General features: G+C 39.4%; 2 protein-coding genes across 4 annotated transcripts in view; one reads left to right on the forward strand and one right to left on the reverse strand.

The window, feature by feature from the left end:
- Positions 1–14,330, forward strand: part of kat80 (katanin p80) — a 92,000-nt gene extending 77,670 nt beyond the window's left edge. For all 3 annotated transcript variants that reach the window (XM_083139096.1, XM_083139097.1, XM_083139098.1), the window contains 2 exons: positions 11,139–11,258; positions 13,681–14,330. In XM_083139096.1, the coding sequence (XP_082995222.1) occupies positions 11,139–11,258; positions 13,681–13,822 (262 nt within the window). In that variant the 3' untranslated portion in view covers positions 13,823–14,330. The remainder of the gene's footprint in view (positions 1–11,138; positions 11,259–13,680) is intronic.
- A 4,974-nt stretch (positions 14,331–19,304) lies between these two features.
- LOC146001790 (histone-lysine N-methyltransferase SETMAR-like) lies at positions 19,305–20,105 on the reverse strand. The gene has a single exon (XM_083139512.1). It carries the CDS (start codon positions 20,103–20,105, stop codon positions 19,305–19,307), a length of 801 nt encoding a protein of 266 aa, XP_082995638.1.
- Positions 20,106–25,758: the final 5,653 nt, after the last annotated feature.

The raw sequence follows: 25,758 nt of genomic DNA on the forward strand, positions 1-25,758 counted from the left end.
CCCCCCTTTTAGGAGGTGCCCAATGTGTAACTTTCAACATTATTTCCAAACAAAATATTGAATGTGAAGAAAATTTTCAAAAATTCATTGAGGATTTTGTGTGAGAAAATTTTAGGTCCTTATTTTCTTAGATTTCTAGTTCGAATTATTTATTTTATTAACGATTATAAAACTTTTGTCCACAGGAAACCCAGTTGAGTCAGGGGCTCCGGATTCGAATCCCGGTCTCGGCGTGCGTGTTCTTTGTGTGTGTCCCTTCATCAATTTCATCATTAATCACTCAATCTCATCGTCGCGATTAGTCAAAAGTGGCAGAAAAGCGACACTAAATAAAATCAATAAAAATCCAATTAATTCCAATAAAGGATAGGTGCGAATAAGTGTTGTAAATAGAACGTGATAATCAAATTCTCAATCGAAAGTTACATATAAAGTATTATGTTGTACAATTATATAATCAAAACAGTGTTTTTTCAGCTAACTAATTTTAATTAGGAGTTTTCAAAATGTTAATCTCAAGAGTTTGTTCTTAGATTCGCATTACCGGAAGATAAGCTTTGCCCCCCCCCCCCCCAAATGTCGGATGAAATCGGAACCTATGATTGGAGCTAATCCAGTCACCGTGCTTACTGCGTGGAACGCCTATGGACACATCAGGTATAAATAATTGCAATGGATATGCTCTCCATTTCTCACCGGAAAGGTATAAATGACTATAATTTTCATAGCGAAGATGAAGTGCCAATTTCCGAGCGTAGCGAGCCTTGCTTTTTTGGGAATTTGAAAGACGAGAGGCGGGAGGGAGACGTGTGAGTATCGTTTAGCCGAGAGGATAGCGTGAGATGAATAACTTCCTGCCGAACAAATTAATCCGCCAGCAGTCCTTTTGTTCCGGACGGTGTTCACACAGGATCAAACATGGCGTGACCGATCCAACAAAACACAGGAAACAAACGGCGCAGGGGGCTTTGGGGGGGGGGGGTGTTCGTGCATTTCGAGAGGAGCACTGCGTATCCACTTTACGATGGATAATTGCAAGGCTAGCCCGAAGGTCCCGCGATTATCACGTCAAGTTCCGCCCCTCCCACTGTTTCACTTGCAGCATTCGCTCACCAGATGGGAGGTGAGGCGCTCCACCATCTGGTGCGCGAGGTCGAGATTCGTTTTCCCAGCTAATATCGTGTCGTTTACGTTTCGCTTGCCGTAGTGTAAAATGGTGCCAACAGATACTATCAGCGTTGTTGCCACTTCGGCTATCTGTTTACCCATCACTTGCCAACCATTGTGATAACAGCGGAAAGAATGAATTGGCACGTGCTCTTTGTTGCTTCTTTGCAATCGACTGTTTTGATTTTTCCAGTCATTGCCTGTGTTATCTCTTAAATCTTCTCCACGTTTAAAAGTTTGTACTTTTTTTTTCTACAGAGTGTATCAAGATCGTCGATCGTTCGATAATGATATTGCCATTGCCACCCAGATCCAGCATTCGAGTTCTGCAAAAGGATTTGGCTTTTCTTTTTGGTTGTTCTTTTATCTAATCATCTGTCACCCTGATCCAGTGGCGCAGGAACGGGGGGTACAGGGGTACATTGTACCCCCTCAAATTTTTGAAGGGGGTACTGTACCCCCTAAATCCGTAAATCGAGTTGTACCCCCTGTGTCCCCGCCCCCTTTGGTAATTTGACAGCAGACGCAAGGTGCTACTGTTAAAGGAACCTATTTTAAATTCGCCCAATAAAAAAGTGAATATTTTTTATAACTTATAAGCATTATCTTCCTTACCACAGAAATTCAAACCATTGTAAACTGATTCTACTACATTGTGCTTGCTACTAGTTAGTTCATTGACCTATGTTCTTGAAAACATCTTTAAGGAGATGAAAATTGTTTAAAATGTGTGTGGAACGATGGAATCAGATTTGCTCTCAGAAAATTACGCTGCAGACGAATGCTCCTTTGCGTAAGGGGGGGTACACTTTTCTAAAGAGGTGGTCGCGTCGATTCGAAGGTAAGATACAAATCTTCATCTGAAGAGTGTATGACTGACCCAACTTTCTTTTGAATATTTAAAATGGAATTTTCCGAAACGAAATACTTACCGAACGAGACGAGACACGACAGACCAACTTGGGGGGTACAATGTACTACTACTGTACCTCATCCATATTTTTCATAACTTTGTAAGAGGGTGTTCGGAAAACTAGCTATACTGAAACCTATATACTGTATTAAGAGATTTTTTATAAAATAGAGTCCCTATGCTATCCGAGCATGAAATGGATCTAGAATGTGTTTTAATAACTTCAGAGTGGAAAGCGAAACAAAAATAAACACAAACAAGAACGAGAAGGACCTCACCACACATGAGACTAGATGAGGCTGTGACAATTCTAGACTCATCGCATCGGGATATCATTCCTAGGTGAAATTATTTTTTCCTAGACATTTAAACAGGGTGCAATCTGCGATTTTATCAGAGGGGGACTTATTTTTACCTATGTATTAGGTATACTAATAATATAATTGGACATTAATTGCTTAAAATCTGATTTTGGTATCGAATGCAACACAAACACAACGCCATTTTAAGTTAAATCCTAAAGTCAAACTGTAAGAAAATTTCATTAGTCAGATGAATGCACGAGATAAAGTGAGACACTGCAGGTTCTATTGGTAGATTTTGAATTGGATTCACAAGGTCATTGAGTGAGATGGGAATGTTTGATTGATATATTTGGTTTATTTTACTTCGCATTTCGGCCACTTTTAGCTAATCGCGAAGATGAGGATGAGTGATGATATGATGGAATTGATGGACACTCACAAATAACATCCATGCACGTCTTAGCGCGCTATGCTAACCCTTCCGCCACGGAGGCCGGCGAGGCGGGAATAGTGTTGCCCACGGGACGAGACGGGACAGGCTTTTAAAAATTCGAGACTAGACGAGATTGATCATGTGTCCCGAGACAAACGAATATTTTCGAGACGAGACAGCATTTCCACGAGACGAGACAGGCCAAAGTCTCGTCTCGTGGGCAACACTAGGCCAGAATGTGTTTTGGATTTTCATTGTAGATTCAAAAATCTTTAACTGTGACGTGCATGCTTTTGTTTACTTTAAAGTTTACCTTTTCACATAAACTAGAAATTGACATGTCACCCTAAAACACACACGCATGTATCTGCATTTAATACCACTCCATACGAAAAGAAGCCTTGGCCGGCTTTTCATATTGTCCACCAAAGATTGATTGAAAGAAAAAAAACTTTTGAGCGTATGGCTTTCCTTGCTTTCTCCGAGATCTGAAGGATTTAGGTTTTGTATATGTAATGATAGTACTTTCAGTGCTTGAATAGTGTCATTAGGTACAGCTAAATATATAACAAATAAATGCTTTGGCAAATTTTTCACAAATATTTCAAAGTTAGACTTCTTACGAGTTGATCGGGAACCATCTCAACTGTTTTTTTTCTTTTTTAATACAACGCCCTATAGATGTTTGAGAAAATACGAAATACATGGCTTCTAAAGGGCATTGGATGTAGTACACATCTGCCATAAATTGTTTAAAGATATTTTTATGCGTAGTTATGGGACTTTAATATTAGAATGAACTGAAGTGAAGTGGAACTCTAAAAGTATGATATATATTCAATAATGTGGTTTCTATATCCAGTGGGTGGGAGATGATTATTCCTGGTTGGGGTGGCTCAAGATCCTCCTCACCCCCTTTAATCTCAACCTGCATTAAAATGAATATATGTATCTTTGTTCGCAATTTTCACATTTCAAACTCCTGATTTTCCGTTCCGTTAAATCCAAATAAGCCCAGAACGAGGTCCAGAGCTTTATATGTTTCAGAATTGTGATCAGGTTTTAAAATTTATTTAAAAAAACAAACATAAATTCTAAGAAAAACAAAGAAATAATATATTTATGCAAATTTTGCATTAAATAACAGGACATTCGTGTGTGTTGTTCTAAAATAGAATGTTTCCCATGGCTTCACATTATACCTAGGTATCAGGGATGTATTTTGGGGGTGTCCAAGGGGTTCGGACCCACCCCCCGAAAGACTTACCAAGTAGTAAAAGTAAATAATCAAAATATAATTGTTTAGCATTAGATGTATAATCGATGATTATTTCCGATGAACTTATTGGAAGGCAAGGAAATTGGCTCATACGGCTTTGAAGGGTTCCAAATATTTATGCACAGTACTAATGATAATATCCATAAAATATTGATCAACTTTACTTTTCGTTAATTGGATCTAACTCCTTTTTTGTTATTCAATAAATGTTCAATTATTTTTCTATTTGACATTAAATCCTTGCCAGAGCAGTTGTTTTTATGCAAATCTTGGCGATCTTAACTACACGAACGCTAGATAATGAGTACGTGCTGTTCTGTATATCTATTATTTTACTATCTCTTACCTATTCATGTAATAATAACAATGCAACATTAATTAATTTACATATTTAAATAATATTTTAATTTAATTTAATATAATTATTCTAATTATTATTATGTATTATTATTATTATTATTGCGACACTTTGTTGGACCCCCGAAATATATTTCTACATACGTGCCTGCTAGGTATAGTAATAGTAGGTGTGTGTATGTGTATATATATATATATATATATATGGGAGGCTGAATTTTGTACCCCCCCCCCCAAATAAAAAACGTTCATGCGCCACTGCCCTGATCGTTGCGAGTAACGTAAAGAACAAACACGGCGTTAACGGAAATTGTAGCCACCTTCCTATGGAAGCGAGCGTACAACTTCCCAGGACAATCATCTGATATTTCTGTGCCTTCTCTTTCGATCATGAACATCGCGAAGGGGAGGGGGGGGTCAAGGGGAACGAAGCAGCCGATACTGCCGCCAAGTCTGCTGATGCAGACGTCAATGTTTTTGTTGCACCTTCCGCCAGCTAGGTTTTTCGGTGCCCCCTTCTTGACATGAGGCAGAAAGAGTGGGATAAGGTAACGGGGAAGAAGCTTCGCGTTATCAAGTTCACCATTGGTGGACGGTGTTCGTCGTACCGTCCCTCCCGTCGAGAAGAGGTCATTTTAACTCGGCTTCGAATTGGACACAGCCGTCTCTCGCATCGTCATGTGCTCCAAGCGCTGGACCCTCCGCTGTGTCATGTCTCGGCATTTCTTTCTTGAATGTGCCGATTTTAATTTCTTCATACAGAGTTTTAACCTTCCCAGCGATTTATTATCCGTGCTGGGAGACGATGACAGTGTTTTAGCAAATGTTTTTAGCTTTGTGAGAAGACTGGGTCTTTTTCAACGTCTCTGAGGAAGTTGTTTAGTATGTTCTTACTTATTAATGTGTCGTGTGTGTCCTCTGCAGGTCCATTTACAACCTACACTTTTAACCTATCTCAAGAGGCTTTTTACACCCCTTTTTTAACCCTCAGGTATGGATTGTATATGAGGGGATTCCACCCCGTATACATTGAAGGGTGCAAAATGGCCATACCTGCCGACGAACCAAAGTGTGAACTCATTTATTTATTCAAACCAGTCAGTCGACCTTCCCACTGAAAATTAGAAAAAAGTTTGAAAATTATTTTGATAGTCAATGACAGAAATGCAGTTCATTTAAGGTGTATTCCAGCAAAATAACCAAAGAAAAAATTAGTGTAAAATGCAGAAACCAGATCAGAACTTAATATTTTCATTTTGAACCACTTATTCCAACGAATAAGGTTTTTCACAGGTTTTCAAAATTCCAAAAATGAAATTTTTATTTAAAATTTGTCTCCGCAACTTTTCGAGTTTTTTTCTAAAACGAGGCGTGGAAAGTCAATAACAATAGATTAACTATGCACTTCGATATACTGGGTGAGTCTTTTAAAAGAGGCCCCGTGGAAAATGTGCTCCTTGCTTGTAGGCAACCCTGGAACACCGAAGAGAAGAGCGGAGCAGAGAACAGTCCAGGATATGTCATGTCATGTTGTGGAATATGCTTGGCACCGATATCCTGGACATTTCTCTAACCCGCTCTTCTCTTCGGTGTACAAGGTTGCCTACATGCAAGGAGCGCATTCTCCACGGGGCCTCTTTTAAAAGACTCACCCAGTATTAGCGGTACTAAGTGTGTAAAATAAAGAAAAACAGTTTTACCGGATATTATTTTTACTTTTCTGGTCTGTCGGGTAGAAGAGTCTTTCCAAGGATATATTAATAATGTTAACAAAATAATTTTATTATTCATAATTGTTACTTTATTATCATTTCTACTATTCAATTTTATATCAAATGTCTAGCCCTCCTAATAGGTGACTGCCACCTCCAGTTGTTTTTGCTTTCATTCTTCGGTTACGTCATTCTTTATCATCGCTTATTTTTCCATGTGAAAAAACGGACCAAGAAGCAAGTATTGAGGATTGAAATTTTGTTGAGTTTCCGAAAATCGGAACAAATACCGTCGTACATCCAGATATCGGTCCTTCTCCTTGTATATCATTTTCTTGTGTAATAGTGACGGTACCGAGTCCTCAGATTACTTTTAGAGAATCTAAGAAAAGTAGTTTTCCTTAAAGGCCTCTAGGTGCTTTCAAAATTTGTCCCTCGTTCGTTCTGCTTGTTTCCGACTGCCCATGAAACACAGCTTTCAAATTTAAAATTATTCGTCTCTTCCAAACTGTATATGTGGACTATACACATACATAAATACACATTTTCAAGCAACCTTTTGGAGGGGAGATTTGACTGATTTGAAATACTTGAAGGTAGACTATAGCACATTCAAGACTGCACATAAGAAATGAAGCCTGGTGTACTGTGTATTGGCCACGCCTGGTTTAGACAATAGAACTCACAGGATCGTTCATGCAGGAACATCAATAGTTCATATTTTATGTCTGTCATAAACGCATCAGACACACCATATTTTGAAAATGTCGTGATGTATCTGTCGCACAACTCTATACGCGTCTATAATTTAGACGTATTTGAAATTAATCACGTAAAGCAATAATTCATGCCAAAGGAGACTGTCCTCGGCTACAGAATCACGTTTCATTTGCTTTTAAGCCCATATTTTCTCCAAGCAAAAATAGGATTCTCTTTCTAGCACGAAATGCTGTGAAATTGCCTTAGCCCCCTCCCCCTTTCCAGTCCTTCCTCGGTGTTGTACGAAGCAAAGCGTTTCACTCGGGCGCTTATATAGAGATAGCATCGCGTGGGGTTCAGCAGGGACATTTCAGGCGACCCTGTCGTTGGGTATTACGTACCCTATCATTAACTACCCGGCAGATCTTTGTCGGCGCGGATCCAGCGTAACTTCAAACAGGCACAAGGTTTCTTCTCATTCGAATCTAATAGAAGGAAAGAGCTCCGCTAATGGTTTTTTGTCTGGGAGTTTGTAGAATATACCCTCCTCCCCCTCGAAGAAGTATCTTCTTTTGTTGCTTTCTGCTGATTCCCACTGTCTTCCAAGTCCGTTTTAAAACGTCGCTGTGTCGTAATTCGTTCGGGAAGGAGGAAGAAATGAAAGGGCAGCGAAGCCGTGCGTGGTTCCGTGTCTTAAAAAGTGTTTTTTCCTTCTCCTTGTTAGCTGGAAAGGGATTTTGTTAAAAAGCTGGCCCCGGCCTGGAACAGCACTTGGTAATTATAGGAAGGTGGTTGCCGAAACAAGTACAGCGGGAATTCCATTCTTTTTTTTTTTTTTTTCAGCGAAGCTATACCGATAAAGATCCCTAATGTGACAGTTGTGCCAGTTGGCACATGTCGAATGATCCTCCATGTGAGGGTACACCTATCCCAGAGAATGCATTGAAGGGTTAGCCAAAGAGAAAAAAATATATTTAATAGATAGCTATTGGTCATTTCAGTAATTCTTATTTTTTATTGTTTTTGTCATTTAGTGTCGTTTTTCTGCCACTTTTGGCTAATCGCGACGATGAGGATGAGTGATTTTATGATGAAATTGATGAAGTGACAAAGAATACCCATGCCTAGGACTTCTGGTGTCATAGCGCGCTGTGCTAACCACTCCGCCACCGAATAATTATCCTGATATTTGTTATGGATGTTTTATATATATATATATACACACGTATATCGCTTCAGATTTTAAAATTCGGCTAGCAACAGTGAAAAAATTATAATTGCATGTTTATTATTCTAATTTAATGGTACACGTGGAACAGAAAACACACAAACATTAAAAAAAACATGCTGTACTCGATATATTTTTTTAAAATAAAAAGATAATGGAAATTTCCGTAATCGACCTCGAAAAATTTAAAAATTCAGGCGCCCGGTAAAAATTTTCACACGCCATGCCGACCGGGTGCCCTGTATTTTTCTAACCCCGGTTAAATATTAATTATTGCACCGTCTTTATACCTATGCGTGTAATACCAGCAATAGAATATTAATTTGTATATTATTATGAATAGACTTCTCCCCAAATATATTTCTAGATACGTGCCTGGCCATATGGACAGCCTAAAAAAGGGATGCATTTGTTTTATAAAGCACCACCTCTGGAAGGGGCGAACCGTGACGCCAGAAGCGCTGCTATCGATCAGCTCTAGATGTCGCGAAGGAGGCGAGCGAGACCATCTTGCCGGGGCGAAGGAGCGGACAATGGTTGCCTCGAGCGCGTGCGGCCGCAGCTGCGAGGCACAGATGGAAGCCGGCCAGCCTCCGAGCTAATTGTCGTCTTTTCGGAAGGGAAGGGTTACGGAATTAGCGGGGAATCGGGTTCCAAATTGGCCCGCCTTGGCCTCGGCCATTATTCAACCGAGGCGAGAACTCGGTCGCGTCTCGCTCGTTCCGTGTGGTCTCTCGACACCCTGCAGCGACGCGACGCTCTCTCAGCGCCACCCCGGTCCTTCCAACCTGTCATCTCTATTATTCCCGCTTGCATTGTGTGCGAGCGCACACACTTCATGTCTGCGTAAGGAGCCGTATTTCAAAACTCTTGATTGCCAGATCTAGACTTGAAATGCTAAATACGCTTGCGTTGACGATTAGTGTGAATTGCATGCATGCACGTTCTGTGTACGCGTCGCAAACCGTTTTAAGGGACATGGTAGTTGCACATCAATTACACGCTCCATTGTGTCGAACTCGGATGAACATCCACGTGAACCGACGTCCTTTTGCGAAAATGCCCAAATCCGTTGTTGCACCCTGTTGTAACGACAGTGTTTCAGTGCAGTGATTTATTCACACCCTCCTGACACCCTCTACTTTATTCACAAACGTCCAAATTATGGCCATGTTGCCGCCAAACGTACCATTGCATTGAAAGTACACCCCCCACTCCGTGGATAGAAAATTCCAGATAAATCTGTTTAGGTTACTATTCGACAGAAAAGGAAAAAGCACGTCGCACGGTGAACAGACTTTTTATTTTCCTTTGGGACCCTGAGGGCTTAAGAAGAATATCAGGGAGGCCTCCTCGATGGCCACTGGCGTACGCAGGTTGTTTTTTCGGGAGGTGCTGGAATTATAAAGGTGGATAATACACAGCTGGTTTTTAGAGGGGGCTGCATACATATTAAGATATGTCGTATTTTTAGAACTTTCCACTATCAGAAATAGCAATCTGGGATCATTTTACGGAGTGTTTGGATTTACCACTCTGGTTTTTCCAGAATTCATCACTGATTTTATTTGAAAATGTTTATTTTCTCAAAATTTCTGAGGAGCTGTATCCCCATCAGCCCCCCTCTGCGTCCGCCAGTACCGATGGCGTAGGTGTAATACCGTCGTTTTGTGTTCAAGGGGTTCCGGATTCGAACCCCGGTAGGCGTAGCCTACATTGCCCAATAGTTCGGATCTCACTTTAAACTGCAACTCCAGCCCCAGTTAGCCTATCTGAGCCTCAAGTTGTGTTAGAGCCAACTTTTGATTGATTGATTGATTTGCTTTATTTTACTTCGCTTTTCTGCCACTTTTGGCTAATTTGCGAAGATGGTGATGAGTGCAGATATGATGAAATTGATGAATGGACACTCACATAGATCCATGCCCAGGCCAAGATTCGAACCCGGAACCCCTGGCGTCGTAGCGCGATTTTCTAACCAATCCTGCACGGGGGCCGGCACCATCTTTTGACAGCAGGTAATGGGGCCTCCCGGTGGTGTAGTGGTAACGTCGTCGCCTTGTAGTCAAGGCATCCTTGGTTCGGTACTCGGTGGAGGCACATAGTAATTCGGATCCAACTTTAAACTATAGGCTCAGTCCCGTTTGGCCCTTCTATGCATAAAGCGGACTTTAAAGAAACAAGCTCAGACATTAGGTAATGTTGTCGTGTGAGTTACCTAAAACATAAAGTAGGTATTTTATTTATGTGTTTCAAATGGCCTTTCCAAGAATGCAGAGATGATTATGGTAACACTTGTCGTATGTAGTGTTCATTTTCAGACATTTCGTGTAACGTTGAGAAATAACCACTGGATGTTACACTCTTACACATCCCTCCTTTTGCGCTAGGGTTCCGAAAAGGAAGTAGCATACATGATTAGAGAAGAAAGAAGCCATAATCCTCCCCTCCACCCTCCCCCATAAATTATGCCCATCACAAGTATCGAATTTATTATTGCTTTTTTTATGTCTCCACTCACCTTGCAATTACTGTTCGGTACCTCGCCACACCTATAAGTCAATATATTTCATTTTTTTTATGAACATTCACAAACAACTAACAGTTTACTATATAACCAATTAAATATATTAGTGTTATACTCTGGAGAAGAGTGTGATGTGATAGTGCAATAACACTGAAAGGCTTGCTGCTTGCATAGCATCTTGACGAGCAAGCTGACAAACTACTGTTATTAACCGCTCAGTAGGAGGTCAGTAAAATCAAATAATGCACTACTAGTTTGATAACATTGGATTCATTATACGAAATTTGAAAGGACTTTGATATTGAACTTTAGTTTATCAAACGTTTTTGGTATTGTTCTCTCTCGCCAGTGTTGAATTTTGAGAAAGCAATGTATGTCTTCCATAATTTCTTTGCTCAGAACTTTTTGAATTTTCTGAATCTTCTATCATTCCACCTGTCAGCAATATTAATGCTTGAGTTGAAACACCCGCAGCATATATGTTTCTGCATAATATAACGATCAAATTTATCTTGCAGGTACATGACAGTAGGGTGCAATTCTTTGCGCCTTATTCTTCGGAATTTTGCTCCAGTAATCAAAACTAATATTGCAGCACCAATTCAAACAGTAGGTGTAGATATTTCTCGAGAAGAAAGGTAAGTCTTCTTTTTTTTCTCTTTCAAATAGGTTCTTTGCATTTTCTAGTTCATTTAGAAGCACAAACTGTGCGATTACAATTGAAGCGTAAGCTGGAAGAAGGGTGTGACTCAGAAACCATCCTTTGGAGATAATCAATGAAAACTGTCTGAACCCGTACATCTTTATATGGCAATATTCATGTATATTTGCCTACAATATACGTGAATGTTACTTTATTTCAATAAGAGATGCAGGGTGTAAATAGTTTTCATTGATTTCCACCAAACTGTTTTCTGACTGACACCCTTTTTATGCTAACCTTTCAATTTGAATTTTTATTTGTTTGTGTTTAGACTACAGAATTCATAATATTTTTTGTGTAATTATGAAATAAGTTCTTCTCTTTGTAGGAATCATAATTATTTGAAGATTTCATTTATTGTTATATTATATAAAATATTGCTATAATATTTTATATAATTTATCTAGAATGTAGCAGTGGTAATGTGCGAAATATTTAGTCCGTGGGGCTAGTTGAGCAGGTGCCACTTGTGTTGATGTTCAGTTAGTTCATTTAGTATCAGTTTTTCATTTTCTTTGTAAATGTTTGGTTATATAGTAAACTGTTAGTATAGGGGAAAATGGGGTAGCCCCGGACATGTTCACACAGTGATGTGCTTCTTGGTAAGAAGATGCAAAATTGTTTTAAAACAAGCCTGAAATATTTATTTGGAATGTGATCTTTATTGACAAAGCAAAGTTATCGAAAGAAATGCAAAAAGAAGTACATAAACAAATGACAATACAGATCGCTACATTTTACATATTTTCACATATTGGCGGGTACCACCGGACACTTAAGATAATTGAAAAAAATCATATTCTACACTTGGAAGGAACAATAAGAACACCTATCCACGAAGTTTACAGTGATCACAGTGTGTAATGGATATCAGTTGATTCGATATCGGTGCAGCAGTCATGGGCCCAGCCATCGTAGGATTGACACTGAACCCAGCCTTCATTGAACGTTTCACCGCAAATGATGCATTCAGTTGTGCTTTCCTGTTCGTCTGGTCGTATGTCCTCTTTGTTATTGTCACAAGCAAGCTGATCGTGGCCCATTTGCGTCCTTTCTTTGCTAGTACATGTGTTGAGGTCACCTTTCTTTCAAGTTGCTTCTTATATGGTGAAGATGTTAGTATCTCGCTCACTGCAGTTCTTCTTGTTCGTGACGCTAAACGTCCCTTACGATTTTCTGGTAATGGTGATAACTTTTCAATAATGGAGAGCCCTTTGCTAGTTGATGGACGAGGAGATTCAGGTTCCTCGGTGACTTGTAGAGAACGTGGATCCACTGCAGACGACGGAGAAGAAGCAGCCCTCGTTGCCTCCACCGCTGCTGAAGTTGAAGGTTCTGGGTCTTCACAGGTTTGCGGAGTGTAACATCTTTCAACGCGAGTCACGTTTGCGGGCAGGTAGTCAATGTCTGTGAATATATTACGGTTGATTGGATATATTCCAGTGCACGAAAATCCATTGAGAGCAATGTCCATGCGACACACCTTACGGTATGCCTCTGCAACAAGGTGTGCTACATCATAAACGGTTATCTTTACTCCAGCATTCTTGCGCATCCACATCGAACAAGCTTCATTGTATGCTCCTTTAAACGGTTTCATAAAAGACCTGTCAAGGGACTGAGTCTTGTGCGTGGTATGTGGAGGAGTACTGAGCATATGAATACTGTGATCCCTCGCATATTGGATCACTTTCAAATCCTTATACCTGCAATGTCCGTCAACAAGTAGCAGAACTGGAACGCTATCACACAGTGTCAAGAACTGCTACATTTTGTCCGGTGTTACCCTCCAATTGCCTGTCCGGCGCTACCCGACACGTACCATTCGACAATAACATGCCTCATACTATCACACAGTCAAATATATACTTGCGGTTTCACACACGATTTGTTCAAACCCTAACCAGTACACTGACAACTATTTGTGTTTCATTTACTTACCTTTATAATAGCAATGACCTTCCTTAAGTTACTTCGGGACGAACACCGCATACGCAGAAACAGAGCGGCTTGCAGTACGTCCGCTATTCTTCACCGACCAACTCCTACTACTTGCACGTGCAGGGTAGAACAAAGTCCTTTATTTTTCTGCTGATACAGTATTGCTAGCTCATACCGCAGTTTCGGAACTCATACTGTCCGATGGTACCCGATGTCCGGGGCTACCTGATTTTACCCTACACTTTGATTATTGTGGAGAATCTCATAAGATTTCTGAATACATTATGAATGGGGCAGTAAGTCACAGTAATCGATAGGCAGTTAATATATTTCTTCACAGAAGTTTTATTACTTTGTACAAAAGTAAAAATCTCAATCCCATGAATATAAACAAACTTTGTTTTTCTTTCTTTCAGATATAACAAGTGTATAAAGTGCTATAACCACCTTTTATCAATACGTGCGTTCCTACTCAAGCGCCAGACTATGCAGGGCAAGTTGGGGCATACATTTCGGGAACTTCATATACTAATGCAGTCTTTGGACTCATCTAATTAACATGTGATCATATGTAATGTTTTTACAGTGCCTAAGTTTATCACTACATTCCTTGTTAATAGACTGAACGTACGCTTTGCTAGTTGTATTTACCAGGAAATAATATATGGATCTGAATAACAGTGGTGTGTTGAGTGTGTGTGTGTGCGCGCGTGTGTAGCTTTTTTATCTGCTGTAAAGGAATTAATGTGTGTATGTGTTAACTACTGGGGTACTACCTACGTGGCTGGGAAGTACACAAAGAGCATGAGAGGATTATTTATCTGTAAATCAGATGCAATGGTGCATATCAGTTGCAGAACTTTGTTGCTCTAGTGAAAAATTGTAAGTATCATAATCAATTGTTGTTAACTAAGAATATTTCTCACACATGTTGTGTCAATAATTGTTAAACCACCATGACATGTTTCATGTCAAAAGAAAGCAATTGTACATGGAAGACCCTTTAATTTGAAATAACTATTTTGTTTAAGATGGAAAAAAAAACAGTTAACACTTTTTTTTGCAATGCTTTGTTTTTATTTTTAATATCCCGACCTAATCCTTTGAAACCTCCTAAGTCAAAATTGTAAAAAGGTGGATATTTTTTACTTGCGAGCAGGTGCAAATCCAAGGGGGAGATGCCTAGTTCAATGCAAGTATTCAGTATTGTTTTTCGTTGCACATTTGTAAGGTTCAACAAGAGGTTTTTGTGAAACTTTTTTTGGGGGGGTGCAAAATTAATACTGTTAATTTTATCACAATGGGATCAATTATGGCAAAATTAACAATGAACGAAAACTGTTAACATCCATACCTACCTGGGGTTGGAACCCGAGACTCCTATCTACTCTAATATTTAGGCCACAGAAGCCAACTTGGTTCTTGTTCATAGTACTTGGCCCTATATACACTATGTCTATAAAAGAATGTACACTTTTCAAGAAAAAAAAATTGTCTCATGAGGTGGTACAAGAGTTGCTAATATTACAAAACTTACATAATCTTTCCAAGTTTTTTACTCAATATGTACACCCTTCGTAATGTGACAGATGTGTAGTGAATGGTCCATTTCTTCCTATACTCGAATCAGCATGTCTCCTGTAACAGTGACTAGAAGTTTTGCCTTTGCATAGGTAGCTTTCCTGTTCCACACTGTGGCTATGCGGTCTAAGGCATCATGCTTTCGGCTCCAGCTACAGGATGCGTGCAGGTTTGAGTCTGCTGGGGGAAAGTGTAACGGCTTTTCTCCTAAGATTTCAATCTGTGGCCATCCACCATCATGAGGAAATTGGGAAGCTACGAATGAGTAGCGTAACCCGGTTTAATGGTGTGGGGCCAGCAGTCGATAGGTAGGCCCTGGCCCTCATGGACTGGTATGCCACCATGGGTGCCTGGAAGGTGGGCCATGCCCCCCCCCCCCCTTGGAAAATGATAGTCAACCCAAAATTATGTATTTCACACACATAATTTCATTGTAGCCACAATAATATGTGTTAATTATTACATTAACACCTGAAATTCAAATTTAAGCAATTTTTTTTAGGGAACTACACCCTTTTGGGAGAAAATGTGACTTGTTTGCCCCCTCTGGAAAAAAAAATACCTTCCTTGCCCCTCCCTGGAAAAAATCCTGCAGACATCCATGTGTGCCACAGGTTGTTGTTCTTATGATTATTACCAGGAATTTCGTACACCAATGCTTAATGGAGTTCTGATCACATGGATTATTTCCAAACTGATGTGGAACTGTAAAGACAGACGCCGTTGTTTTTGCTTATTCTACCACACAAAATGCCATCTGTTGTTTAGTTCATGCCACTTTACAAGGGCAGCAAGCAAGCACACAGTGGATATTTAAAGTGAAACTTCCACAGTTTCAACCAGTGCATGCTACACGTCTTTCCACACACTGGTAACCTGATGTGGAAGGTGGGGGAATAGGTACTTTCTCTTATGGACATTCTGCATGAAACAACGCTGACGTAGAATAGATTTGAGGGCCTAAATTCACCATAACCAAGTGTCATTTTCGGATTCACCATTGCTTGCAAGTATTATACTGGATTATCCTTTTTTCTTGTTGAACCACGTTTTTACATAGATTACACTTGAATTTGCATTTGCACTATATTTCTTTTTGTCACACTGTTTCAGCCCCTTATCTTGGGTGCTGCTGAGTTTCAACAATGTTGATGAAAGGTAAAGTTCCTTTTGCCACAAAGGCACATATGGGGGGGGGGCTAGGTCCACGTATTCTCGATCTCAGCTATTTTTGGAGGTGATGTGATCAGCACCATGCTCAAACTGCCTTGACCCATCATTCTTGCCCCAGTTAACAATTTATTTGAAGATGGTTAGATCACCTAGCCTTAGGATCGAACCCGGTGCTACTGCATGACAGTCAGACGCACTGGCGTACGCAGATGGGGGCTTATGGGGCTGCCTCCCCCCCCGAAATTTTGAGAGAGTCAGAATTTTCAGATGAAAACAGTAAATAACTCTGGAAAATCCAAAGTGGTAAATGCAAACTTCCCTTAAAATAAGTTTTAAAACTAAGGTTAAAAAGTACAATTACGAAATATTTTGTGCTGTACACCCCCCCCCCCTCCAGAATGTAGTCCTGTAATACCTTTACAATTCCAGCCCCATCCAAAAAAAAATCATACGTACGCCAGTGGTCACACACCCTATAGACTAGACTAACACAGCTCCTTGTTGATGAAAGCAAATTAGAAAAGTGCTGAAATCGAAATGTCATAATGAAGAAATTTACAGCTGTGTAAACATATTATTTTACTTGTCAGACATTTAGGTTCTTAAGCCCGCATCACATGGAACTGGATTTCCAATAGGTATGCCCTACTTGGCGCTGGACTGACTACCCATTCTTCGCCTCACGATACTTATCACCGTACTTGTCAATAGACTTTTGTTCCCATAAGACATTGCGCAGAGCAGACAGTCTAGATGGACGAGCAATTTGAAGAATGTACGAGAATTACTGCTTTGTGTTTTTTTTTAAAAATTAAGAAAGAAAAGTATGGACTAGAAATACACGTGTAATAATAAGGATTTTAATTTTCAGCTAATCATATGTCACGTACAGATCTCATCGCTTTGCATAAATATCTAAATATTAATAAACAACACGAATCTCTCTACTTCTTTTTTCCCCGAGAAACAGAGAGAAAAACATGTAGCACTCTGAAACCACAGACAAGAAACGCTCCTTTCCAAACTCTCAGATTATCTTTACATGACCAAACTTTGCTCTGATTGGCTGTTCCACAGAATCTAGTTGAGGAAAGCCAGTAGTAATTAGAACATGTCATATTCCTCCAAACCAGTCAAGCAGGCAGCCATCACATCCAGGCAGATAGCCAGTTCAGCGCCAACTAACTGGATATCCAGTTCCGTGTGATTCGGTCTTTAGTGACATTATCTTAAAACGGTAATATACTGTATGCCGTTTATACTGAAAATTCTGCTTGGAAACTGCTAATCTGTGTGACCATTCTGATGGAGAATTTTTGACAACCCTTAAACCTGCAACCTGTTGTAATACCAGGCGATTCTAATTCCTGAGGAGATCCTCATGCAAGAGTTTGAGACATCAATTACACTGGGGAACAAAAAAAAGATTTTATTTTGCGGCATAAAGTTTAATAACAGTTTCAGCATACAAAACAGCTGTGATTGCCAATTGTATGATTGGTTCAGTTGAATTGACTCCAGTTATAAAAATAAACACACCATGGAAAATGTAGGAGGTAAAATTACTCCACGCTTTTCTCGGTAATATCAACATTTATAATGGGCTGAAATTCCCATAAGAAACTTATTTATTTATTTGTAAATTGTTGCTAGGCAACTTATGAAGCATTGCTAGGCAATATATCGGACACTCAACAAACCTTAAGGAAGAATACCAAAACATAAAAATGGTTTTAGAAAAAAATTACATAAGTCGCTCGTGTGTGTGGATTTGAAGATGGTGAATTTTTTACTAGGACAGCAAAGTGGATAAACAAAGTATCCCTGTTTCCTATGTTTGTGAGATAGTCGTGCTAGAGAAAAGCATTGGACGATAAAAGTTTGGCCCCCAAGGGAAAATATTAGTGGGAAAAGCTAATATCATTCATGAACCGCTGATAGATAGGGACAAAATCATCCTTCCGCCACTGCATATTAAACTTGGGTTGATAAAACAGTTTGTCAAGGCCTTAAATACAAGTGGTGATTGTTTCAAATATATATGCCACACTTTTCCAGGACTAAGGATTGAAAAATTGAAGGCAGGAATCTTTGACGGACGACCACAAATTCGTACACTTATAAATGATGCCAATTTTACAACTTACATGTCTTACATCGAATCTGAGGCCTGGCTGAGCATTGTGTCCGTCGTCAAAAACGTTTTGGGGAATCACAGCGCAGAAAAGTACCCCGATATAGTTGGAAATATGTTGAAAAATTTTGAGAAATTGGTAGCTAATATGAGTGTGAAGATGCATTTTCTACATAGCCACATTGACAGATTCCCTGAGAACGTTGGTGATTTTAGTGAAGAATGGGGAGAAAGGTTCCATCAGGATATAAGGATAATGGAAGAAAGGTACCAGGGACGGTGGGATCGCCACGTGATGGCCGACTACTGTTGGAGCTTACAGAGGGATTGTGCTAAAAAGCAATACAGCAGGAAATCGTATAGAAAATGTTTCACATAGTTTGTTACTTCATTGTGTACATATTTTCTTAATTATTTTGATCATAGGCCTATATACATTTATTTTTATAATAATGATTGTAATCACAAAAAGAAATATTAAATTGTTGTTGGAAGTTCATTTATATGTATATCTTATGTTTCCGCCATTTGGTTTAGTTGCATTTATTTCATAAATTAGAGCCAATTCAGAAAATATATTATTATATCATTATTCAGCATCATGAAATTGCCCTAAATTAGCTCTCAAACACTGTGCCGCAATTTCACTGTTCCCCAGTGTTATTAGTGTTTCATGTGTTTGCACTATGTATGCCAGAGACTTGGGATCAGGTCCTGGTTAAGCTTGCATTTTTTCACTTTCAGTAAATAACTAGTGCATATTGCTTTAGTAAGTATTTGCCTATCAGGTTTCAGCCCTCATAAAAAAAAACTGACTCAAAATAGTATTACGAGGGGGTGCTGAAAAGTTCGTAGCCCAACCCAAAAGGAGTGTACGTGGAATGATGAAATTTTACAGTTATTTTACATACTCCCCCCGAAGTGCAATACACTTCCTTGCATGGTGCTCCAATTTTTGCAGACCAGTGAAAAAAAATTCTGAAGGTTGTTCCACACACCACTGTTCCGTAGCGCTTATCACCTCATTATCAGATCCAAAATGTCGTCCTTTCAAGTGTTGTTTGAGATTGGGGAATAGGAAATAGTCTGACGGAGCTAGATTTGGGGAATAAGGGGGATGATCTAGACATTGAAACCCTAGATCATGCAATGTCACTTGTGTTTGCAGTGCTCGATGTCCTGCAGGAACAGAATTCGTTTTTTCATTTTTCCGCGGCGTTGCACTTTCAATTTGTCTTTCAATTTTGTGAGTAATTCAGAGTAATAATCTGCATTAAATGTCTGACCCTTGGGCAGGTAGTCTATGAGTACGACTCCATCCTTATCCCAGAAGAATGTTGCAAAAACTTTTCCAGCCGACTTCTGCATCTTGAACTTCTTGGGGCGAGGGGAACCTGACTGCCGCCACTCCATTGACTGTTGTTTCGTTTCATGATCGTAGTGGTACAACCATGTTTCATCCATGGTTAATATTCGTGACAGAAATTGGTCTGCATTGCGTTCAAAATGGGCAATGACTTCCCTTGATGTCCTCACTCTTTCACGCTTTTGATCTGCTGACAGATTTTTGGGAACCCATTTTGCCGATAGCTTGCGCATGTCCAAGTCATTATGAATTATGGTGTCAACGCGTTCCCGAGAAATGCCCATAATCTCTGCCACACGTTTTTCTGAGATTCTGCGATTTTCAAGAATAAGGTCATGAATTTCATCCACGATTTTGGGGACAGTCACTGTTTTTGATCTTCCTGCACGTGGAGCATCATCTGTTGAAAAATCGCCATGTTTAAAATGTGCAACCCACTTCTTCACAACTGCATATGATGGAGGAGAGTCCCGTAGTGTTCCACTGATTTCCTCATGAATTTGCTTTGACGACTTTCCTTGGTGGAACAAAAATTTGATGACGGCTCTGATCTCGATGTTTGTGAAAATCGCTGGCTGGACACACATGATCACTTCCGGGGCCTGAAAACCACAATTCCGATTCCTTTATTAATATGAAAATTTGCGTGTGTACATACCAAGATATGTTCTTTAAAACTGTTTAGTTTCATCATTCCACGTGCACTCCTTCTGGGTTGGGCTACGAACTTTTCAGCACCCCCTCGTATAACTGTCTCCAGAGGAGAGATTCATGTTTGAAAAAAAAATCAAAATTTCCAAAAGTTACCCCTGCCTTTTTATTTATTTTTTACCTTAAGATTGATATTTATAAAGTATCTAGAAAAATCGGACTCCCACGTAGCCAAATGGAGCGAACGGCCCGAAGGTTCAATTCCCGGTGGGAGCCCTCAAAATTTGTTCTGACCTAACATGAGAACAATTGGGCAATGAGATTCAACGTGCTAATCACCCAGTGAAAAACCTTCTGGCAGGTCCTGGCCCTCGGAGGCCTGTTAGGTCATGGAGTTTAGTAACCAGAAAATTCGACAAGATTAATTTAGTTGAGAGTTTGTGTAAGACATTTAGAGATGTGTGTGTCGACTTTACTTCCACGTAGTACATGCTGGTAGCTGCAATATTGCAGGCCAACGAGGTTCTGGCGTCTGGACTCTCAGCCAGTTTAATCCCCTGTGAGGCTTGTGTTGTCCATATGTATTTGTCTTTAGCCATTTCATCGTATCACTATTCCATCCCCATTGTCGCGATTAGCCAAAAGTGGCAGAAATACGACGTTAAATCAAACAATCCATAAATGAATTAGAAGAATTGTTGTAAACAATGTGCAGTGATGTAAATCCTACCTGTTTGTTGTTACAATTCATTTTGTAATTTTTAATTAAAGCATAGCTTTTAAAATGGAATTTTTTGCTGCAAATACAATTGAATCGCAAAGTGTATGGGTGACAAAAAAAAACATCCAACATAAAAATCGTTGTTTGGAGAGAATATATATACGAAATAATTTCAAATTTGAATATTAATTATTTGTTAATTCATGTTGTAAAATGTAAACAGTCTAAACAATGTCGAGTAGCAGAGTGTTTTATAGCAACGGTCTTGCTTACTAAACCGTCCAGATGAAATTTAGAGCACACCGCTGCTTTCTGCGTGAACATTCACCAGCTTATTACTTTTTTGTGCTTGGTCAAACTGCACTATAATTTTTCCCTGTGGTTACCCACAATGAGACGTGACGCCGAAACCACAAAATATGACCTTGGCCAGCGTTATTAGCTTGCTTCGTCTTTCCACGTAGCGCTGAAATTGCACCAATGTTGTTCTACCGAAATATTCGCCCTCCCAACTGGATTGATGATGAGGCACACCTAAGTGTCAAAGAGAAGAGATGCTGCATTTCGTAGGACTACAGTTTTCTTTACCTTGGAGATCCCTTCACCTGAAATAAGTTTCTAAAATACGTCGCATTTCAAATTAAAGTTATGCGAGTCAAGAAAAAAACAAAAAACAACAGTTTCTTCATCATACAATATAGACATGAAATTAAGTAAGCACTCTGTATACCCCCAATACACGCATATGTGCATGTTCACACCATCGTCGCATTATCATCAAAGGGTTCGTTACCCGGTTGAGGCACAGTGCTCCGGATCCCATTTTGAGCTATAGTACCAGTCCCGATTAGCATCTATGCATAAAGTGGACGGACTTAAAGCAAACGCAACGATTGTGGTTTATGAGAAATGTTAAGCAGAAATCTATTTTGTTCTAGTGAATAAACGTGCTAGTTCTGAATTTAGTAAAGTAACTTAATTTAGCGATCGTTACCTTTAAAAAGTAACTTGTTGCGTAACATTTACTTGTATAATTTCGAACACAATTGCAGAGTTGAGGAATAACGTTACTTCCGTTAATTTGTTCAATTCAGAACTGGTCAATTTATCCCGTAAGGTCCTCGCATCTAAAGCAGAGATATAGGTGGTCGACTCCTAGGGAAAGCGCAACAGTCTGTTGTTATGGAAAAAGCCCTCGCGTGGTATGGTTGCTGTCTGAGGGGAGGGGCTAGCTCGGTCACATGTGCTTGTGGCGGAGTGCGAAAATCAAAGTAAATACAGGCAACACGGTGCCAGGCTCTTGGGTAGGCTAGGTATAATGAAGAAATGTCCGTGAAAAGTGAAATCGTATTTTTTGAGATTGCTCTGTATCTTACTTATATCAACATTTAATTTTTCTTATTCATAGTTATAGAGGACGGTGTGGATCAAAAGATAAAGGAAAAAGTACGATGTAATATAGCTTGGAAATTCTGTGCACCGTAGCTTGATTCAAGTTTTGTATTTGGAATTTCCGTATTTTACACTTTTCTGCAACTTTTGGCCAATCTGGACAGGATGATTGAATAAAATCGATTGGCACTCACAAAGAAACAGGCAATCCATGACTCGAACCTGGATCTTCTAAGTCTCTGCACTAAGCAAATTAAATGTAGCTATACTATGGAGCCTAAAATTATAAAATTAATTGTGCTGGTTAGGAATACATCCTATTTAGTACCCATGTAAGACTTACAAAGCAACAAAGCCGAAAATGAGAAAATAAAATAAGCTTCATTGAATACTGTACCAGTGGCAAAAAAAAAATGTGTTGACAAAAAATATAGGGAGAGTGCCATGGGAGTGACAATGTCAAGCGTGTCTGTCAGAGAAGACAAGCTCTGACGACTTTCCTTTTTTTATGCAGCAAGTTCTTTCTGTTCCTCGCCACAGGCGGCAGCACAAGTCACCTGTCGGAGGACGCTGCAAAAAAAAGTAGGGTTCATAAAAAACAGCGAAGGTTCCCCCACCATGTCTATATTTTCCCTCATTTCCCACACCCATCTTTTTTTCCCTTTTCCTACCAACCTTATAATCTCTGGTAGCGGAAAAAAAAGTTGAAAATCGACAACTTTCAACGTGAGGGCAGGCCAGCTGGGTATTAGCTTAATATGGATTATGCAGTCGATATATAAGGGTCGCTGCAAGGGTAACAATAAAAAAAAAAAAAAAAAGCGAAAAACCTTGCTATCGCGCTTTGGGTCTCATTATTCAACATGTGAGCAGGGGAAGAGATTGTGCGTTAAAAAAAAAGACTAACGTGATGAAATCAGCGCGAAATTACGCTCAAGAGATTTCGATAAAGGAGTGAAGGGATTAGGGAAACAAATGAAGGTTTGCTTTAACAGTTTCGACATGATTAATTCGTTCTGACTTTTTGAATATGAAAGGAGTGAACAGCTCTCTCCTCACTTTTTCGTGTAAAAACTCACGATAACACAAACAAGATGGAGCGTGCCCGTTTATCATGGTAACAAGCAGGACACAGATAATTCACTTAGTCATCTAAGCGTCCATTAAAAACGGTCCAAAAAAGAAGAAAATGTTGATTGATGGTGTATGTTGCAGTCGTTCAACACCAGCATTGTTGCCTAAGTCGGGATTGGAACACGGAAGGACTGCTGCTAGTGGAATCATCTCGGCGAAACTAGTTTCAGCAACCAATAGTGGCAACGAATTCTACAAGTTGATTGATACTTAGTTATCTCCAATCCTTAACAGTTGACCAGAAGAAGAAGCAAAACACATGTGCACAGTGAAGAAACAGAATTAACATACTTTCTTACCGCATTGTGTGATGTAGTAGAGCATTCCCTGACATTCGCTACGAGACTCGGCGGCAAGCGGCCTGGCGTCAGCGCTTGTATTTCCCGGTGAACGAGGTCCGCGACAGTCGCTAGAGTAGGCTATTAAAATTACAGTTTTCATATTGTGTACTAACCTTGACTACAGAAGATGTTGAAAATAATGTCCCTCTGCTGCAACACATTCCTCGCATCTCCGAAGGAAATTGGCATTTACACGTCTACTGTAATTCTCCCGATTTCTCGTACAATACTCTCTTTTAACTCACGGATGGTGTACGGATTGCCTTTGTATACTTTATCTTTTACATTTTTATTTTTAGATTTAAGAATTTTAGCGGCTCTAAATGCTGTGGTTTTTTAAACACCTGTTTCTTGTGAGAGGCGGTGGGTACATTTCCGAGGAGACTGTTCTCACCTTTGACCTATCTCATCGAGTTTTTCCTCAGTAAGTACACGTGGGTTCTTTCCACTTTTATTGAGAACTGACCCTGTTACTCGAAACTTTTTTACGAGGTTTAATATAGTGGTCCTACGTGGAACGGGAACACCAGGAAATTTCGTTACAAAACGTCGTCGCACTTCTCCACAATTCCTCTTTCCGAAGTAACACTCGACAAGATAAATCCTTTGTTGGAATGTAAACTTTTGTGGTGCCATATTAAGCCACAATCTTCAACACACGGACACGACACAACACAACTTCCGAGGGAGGATTATACTAGCGTCAGTCTGCAACGTCAACAGAAAGGGAAAGAGAGCGAAAAAAAAACGGATTGTAGCCTGCGACTGTCGCGGACTCGTTCACCGGGAAAGACAATCGCTGACGCCGGGCCGCTTGCCGCCGAATCTCGTAGCGAATATCAGGGAATGCTCTAGGTAACATAGCCATGGCTATCGGAAGGGGAACTCGAACTACTCTTTGTAAATAAGAGCATCGTTCATTTCAGGTTAAAGAAACAACATAAACACTGTGACTAAAAATTACTCCTAACTTTTAAAGCTTTTTTAACGAGTATGTAAAAGTTAATAACAACATAGAATAACTATCTCGTTACAGTAACTGCGAAATGCAAAAAAAAAAAATAGTGGAAAATAATTAGTGGATTGAGTAGAAAAGTCTCCCCAATGATATAATTATAATAATACTTGTTGTTATTTTGGAATGACATTTGTTTCTTTTTATTAGTTCACAATTATTATTTTTATGATAATTATAGTCACAGTAATAATAATTATTATTGTTATTATTTCTACTATTCAAATTTTATCAATTGCCTGACCACCTCTACAAAATTTTCTGCCGACGCCTATGAACATAAGACAGGCCTACAACGGAGCCAAGGTTCGAATCCTTCACAAGGAATGGATCTTCCATTGTGCAGGCTGTTTCATCTCTTCATTCTAATCGCTATTATTGTAGAAAGGCATAGAAACGACATAAAATAAATTTCAATTGTGTTTTGTTTTTGTTTATCAAAACATCGCAGTTTCGGAAATGAAAATTGCAAACTTTTTAGACAGACAACCCAAAATATATTTCAGTTAAGCCTGGTTGCATAAAATATAAGGATATAACTTTCTAGAACAGTATTAGGAGTTACAATTTCACTTTGTGAAATTCTGGACTGGCTAATGCTAGTGGCTAGCTTCGCTAACTTGCATTAAATTCTGTTGCTTAATGTAAAAACTAAAAACTACTTATTTAAACTGCTCGTCTGCAACCAGATGTCTTTCGTAACAAAAGTTAAGAAAATATATAACAAGAATTTTATGCAAGATCTTCATTGATATTGTTCTACTGCTGTGTAACATTAAGAGTTAATGAAACAAAGTAATAGCTCTACATAATAGAAGTAAGTTTTTCACAGTGTATTCATTATATTCGTAATAATAGTGAATAGACTTGACTGCGAATGTCATTTTGATAGGAAGTATTGAGTTCGGAGAAAGAAGAATAAAGAAGATGAAACGTGACAATATTAGCAGCTGTTTTTGTCCATTTTTCTTCTTCATATTCCCTCC

This window comes from Lepisma saccharinum, chromosome 17, assembly GCF_977018435.1.
Source record: "Lepisma saccharinum chromosome 17, izLepSacc3.1, whole genome shotgun sequence".
NCBI classification, from domain to species: domain Eukaryota; kingdom Metazoa; phylum Arthropoda; class Insecta; order Zygentoma; family Lepismatidae; genus Lepisma; species Lepisma saccharinum.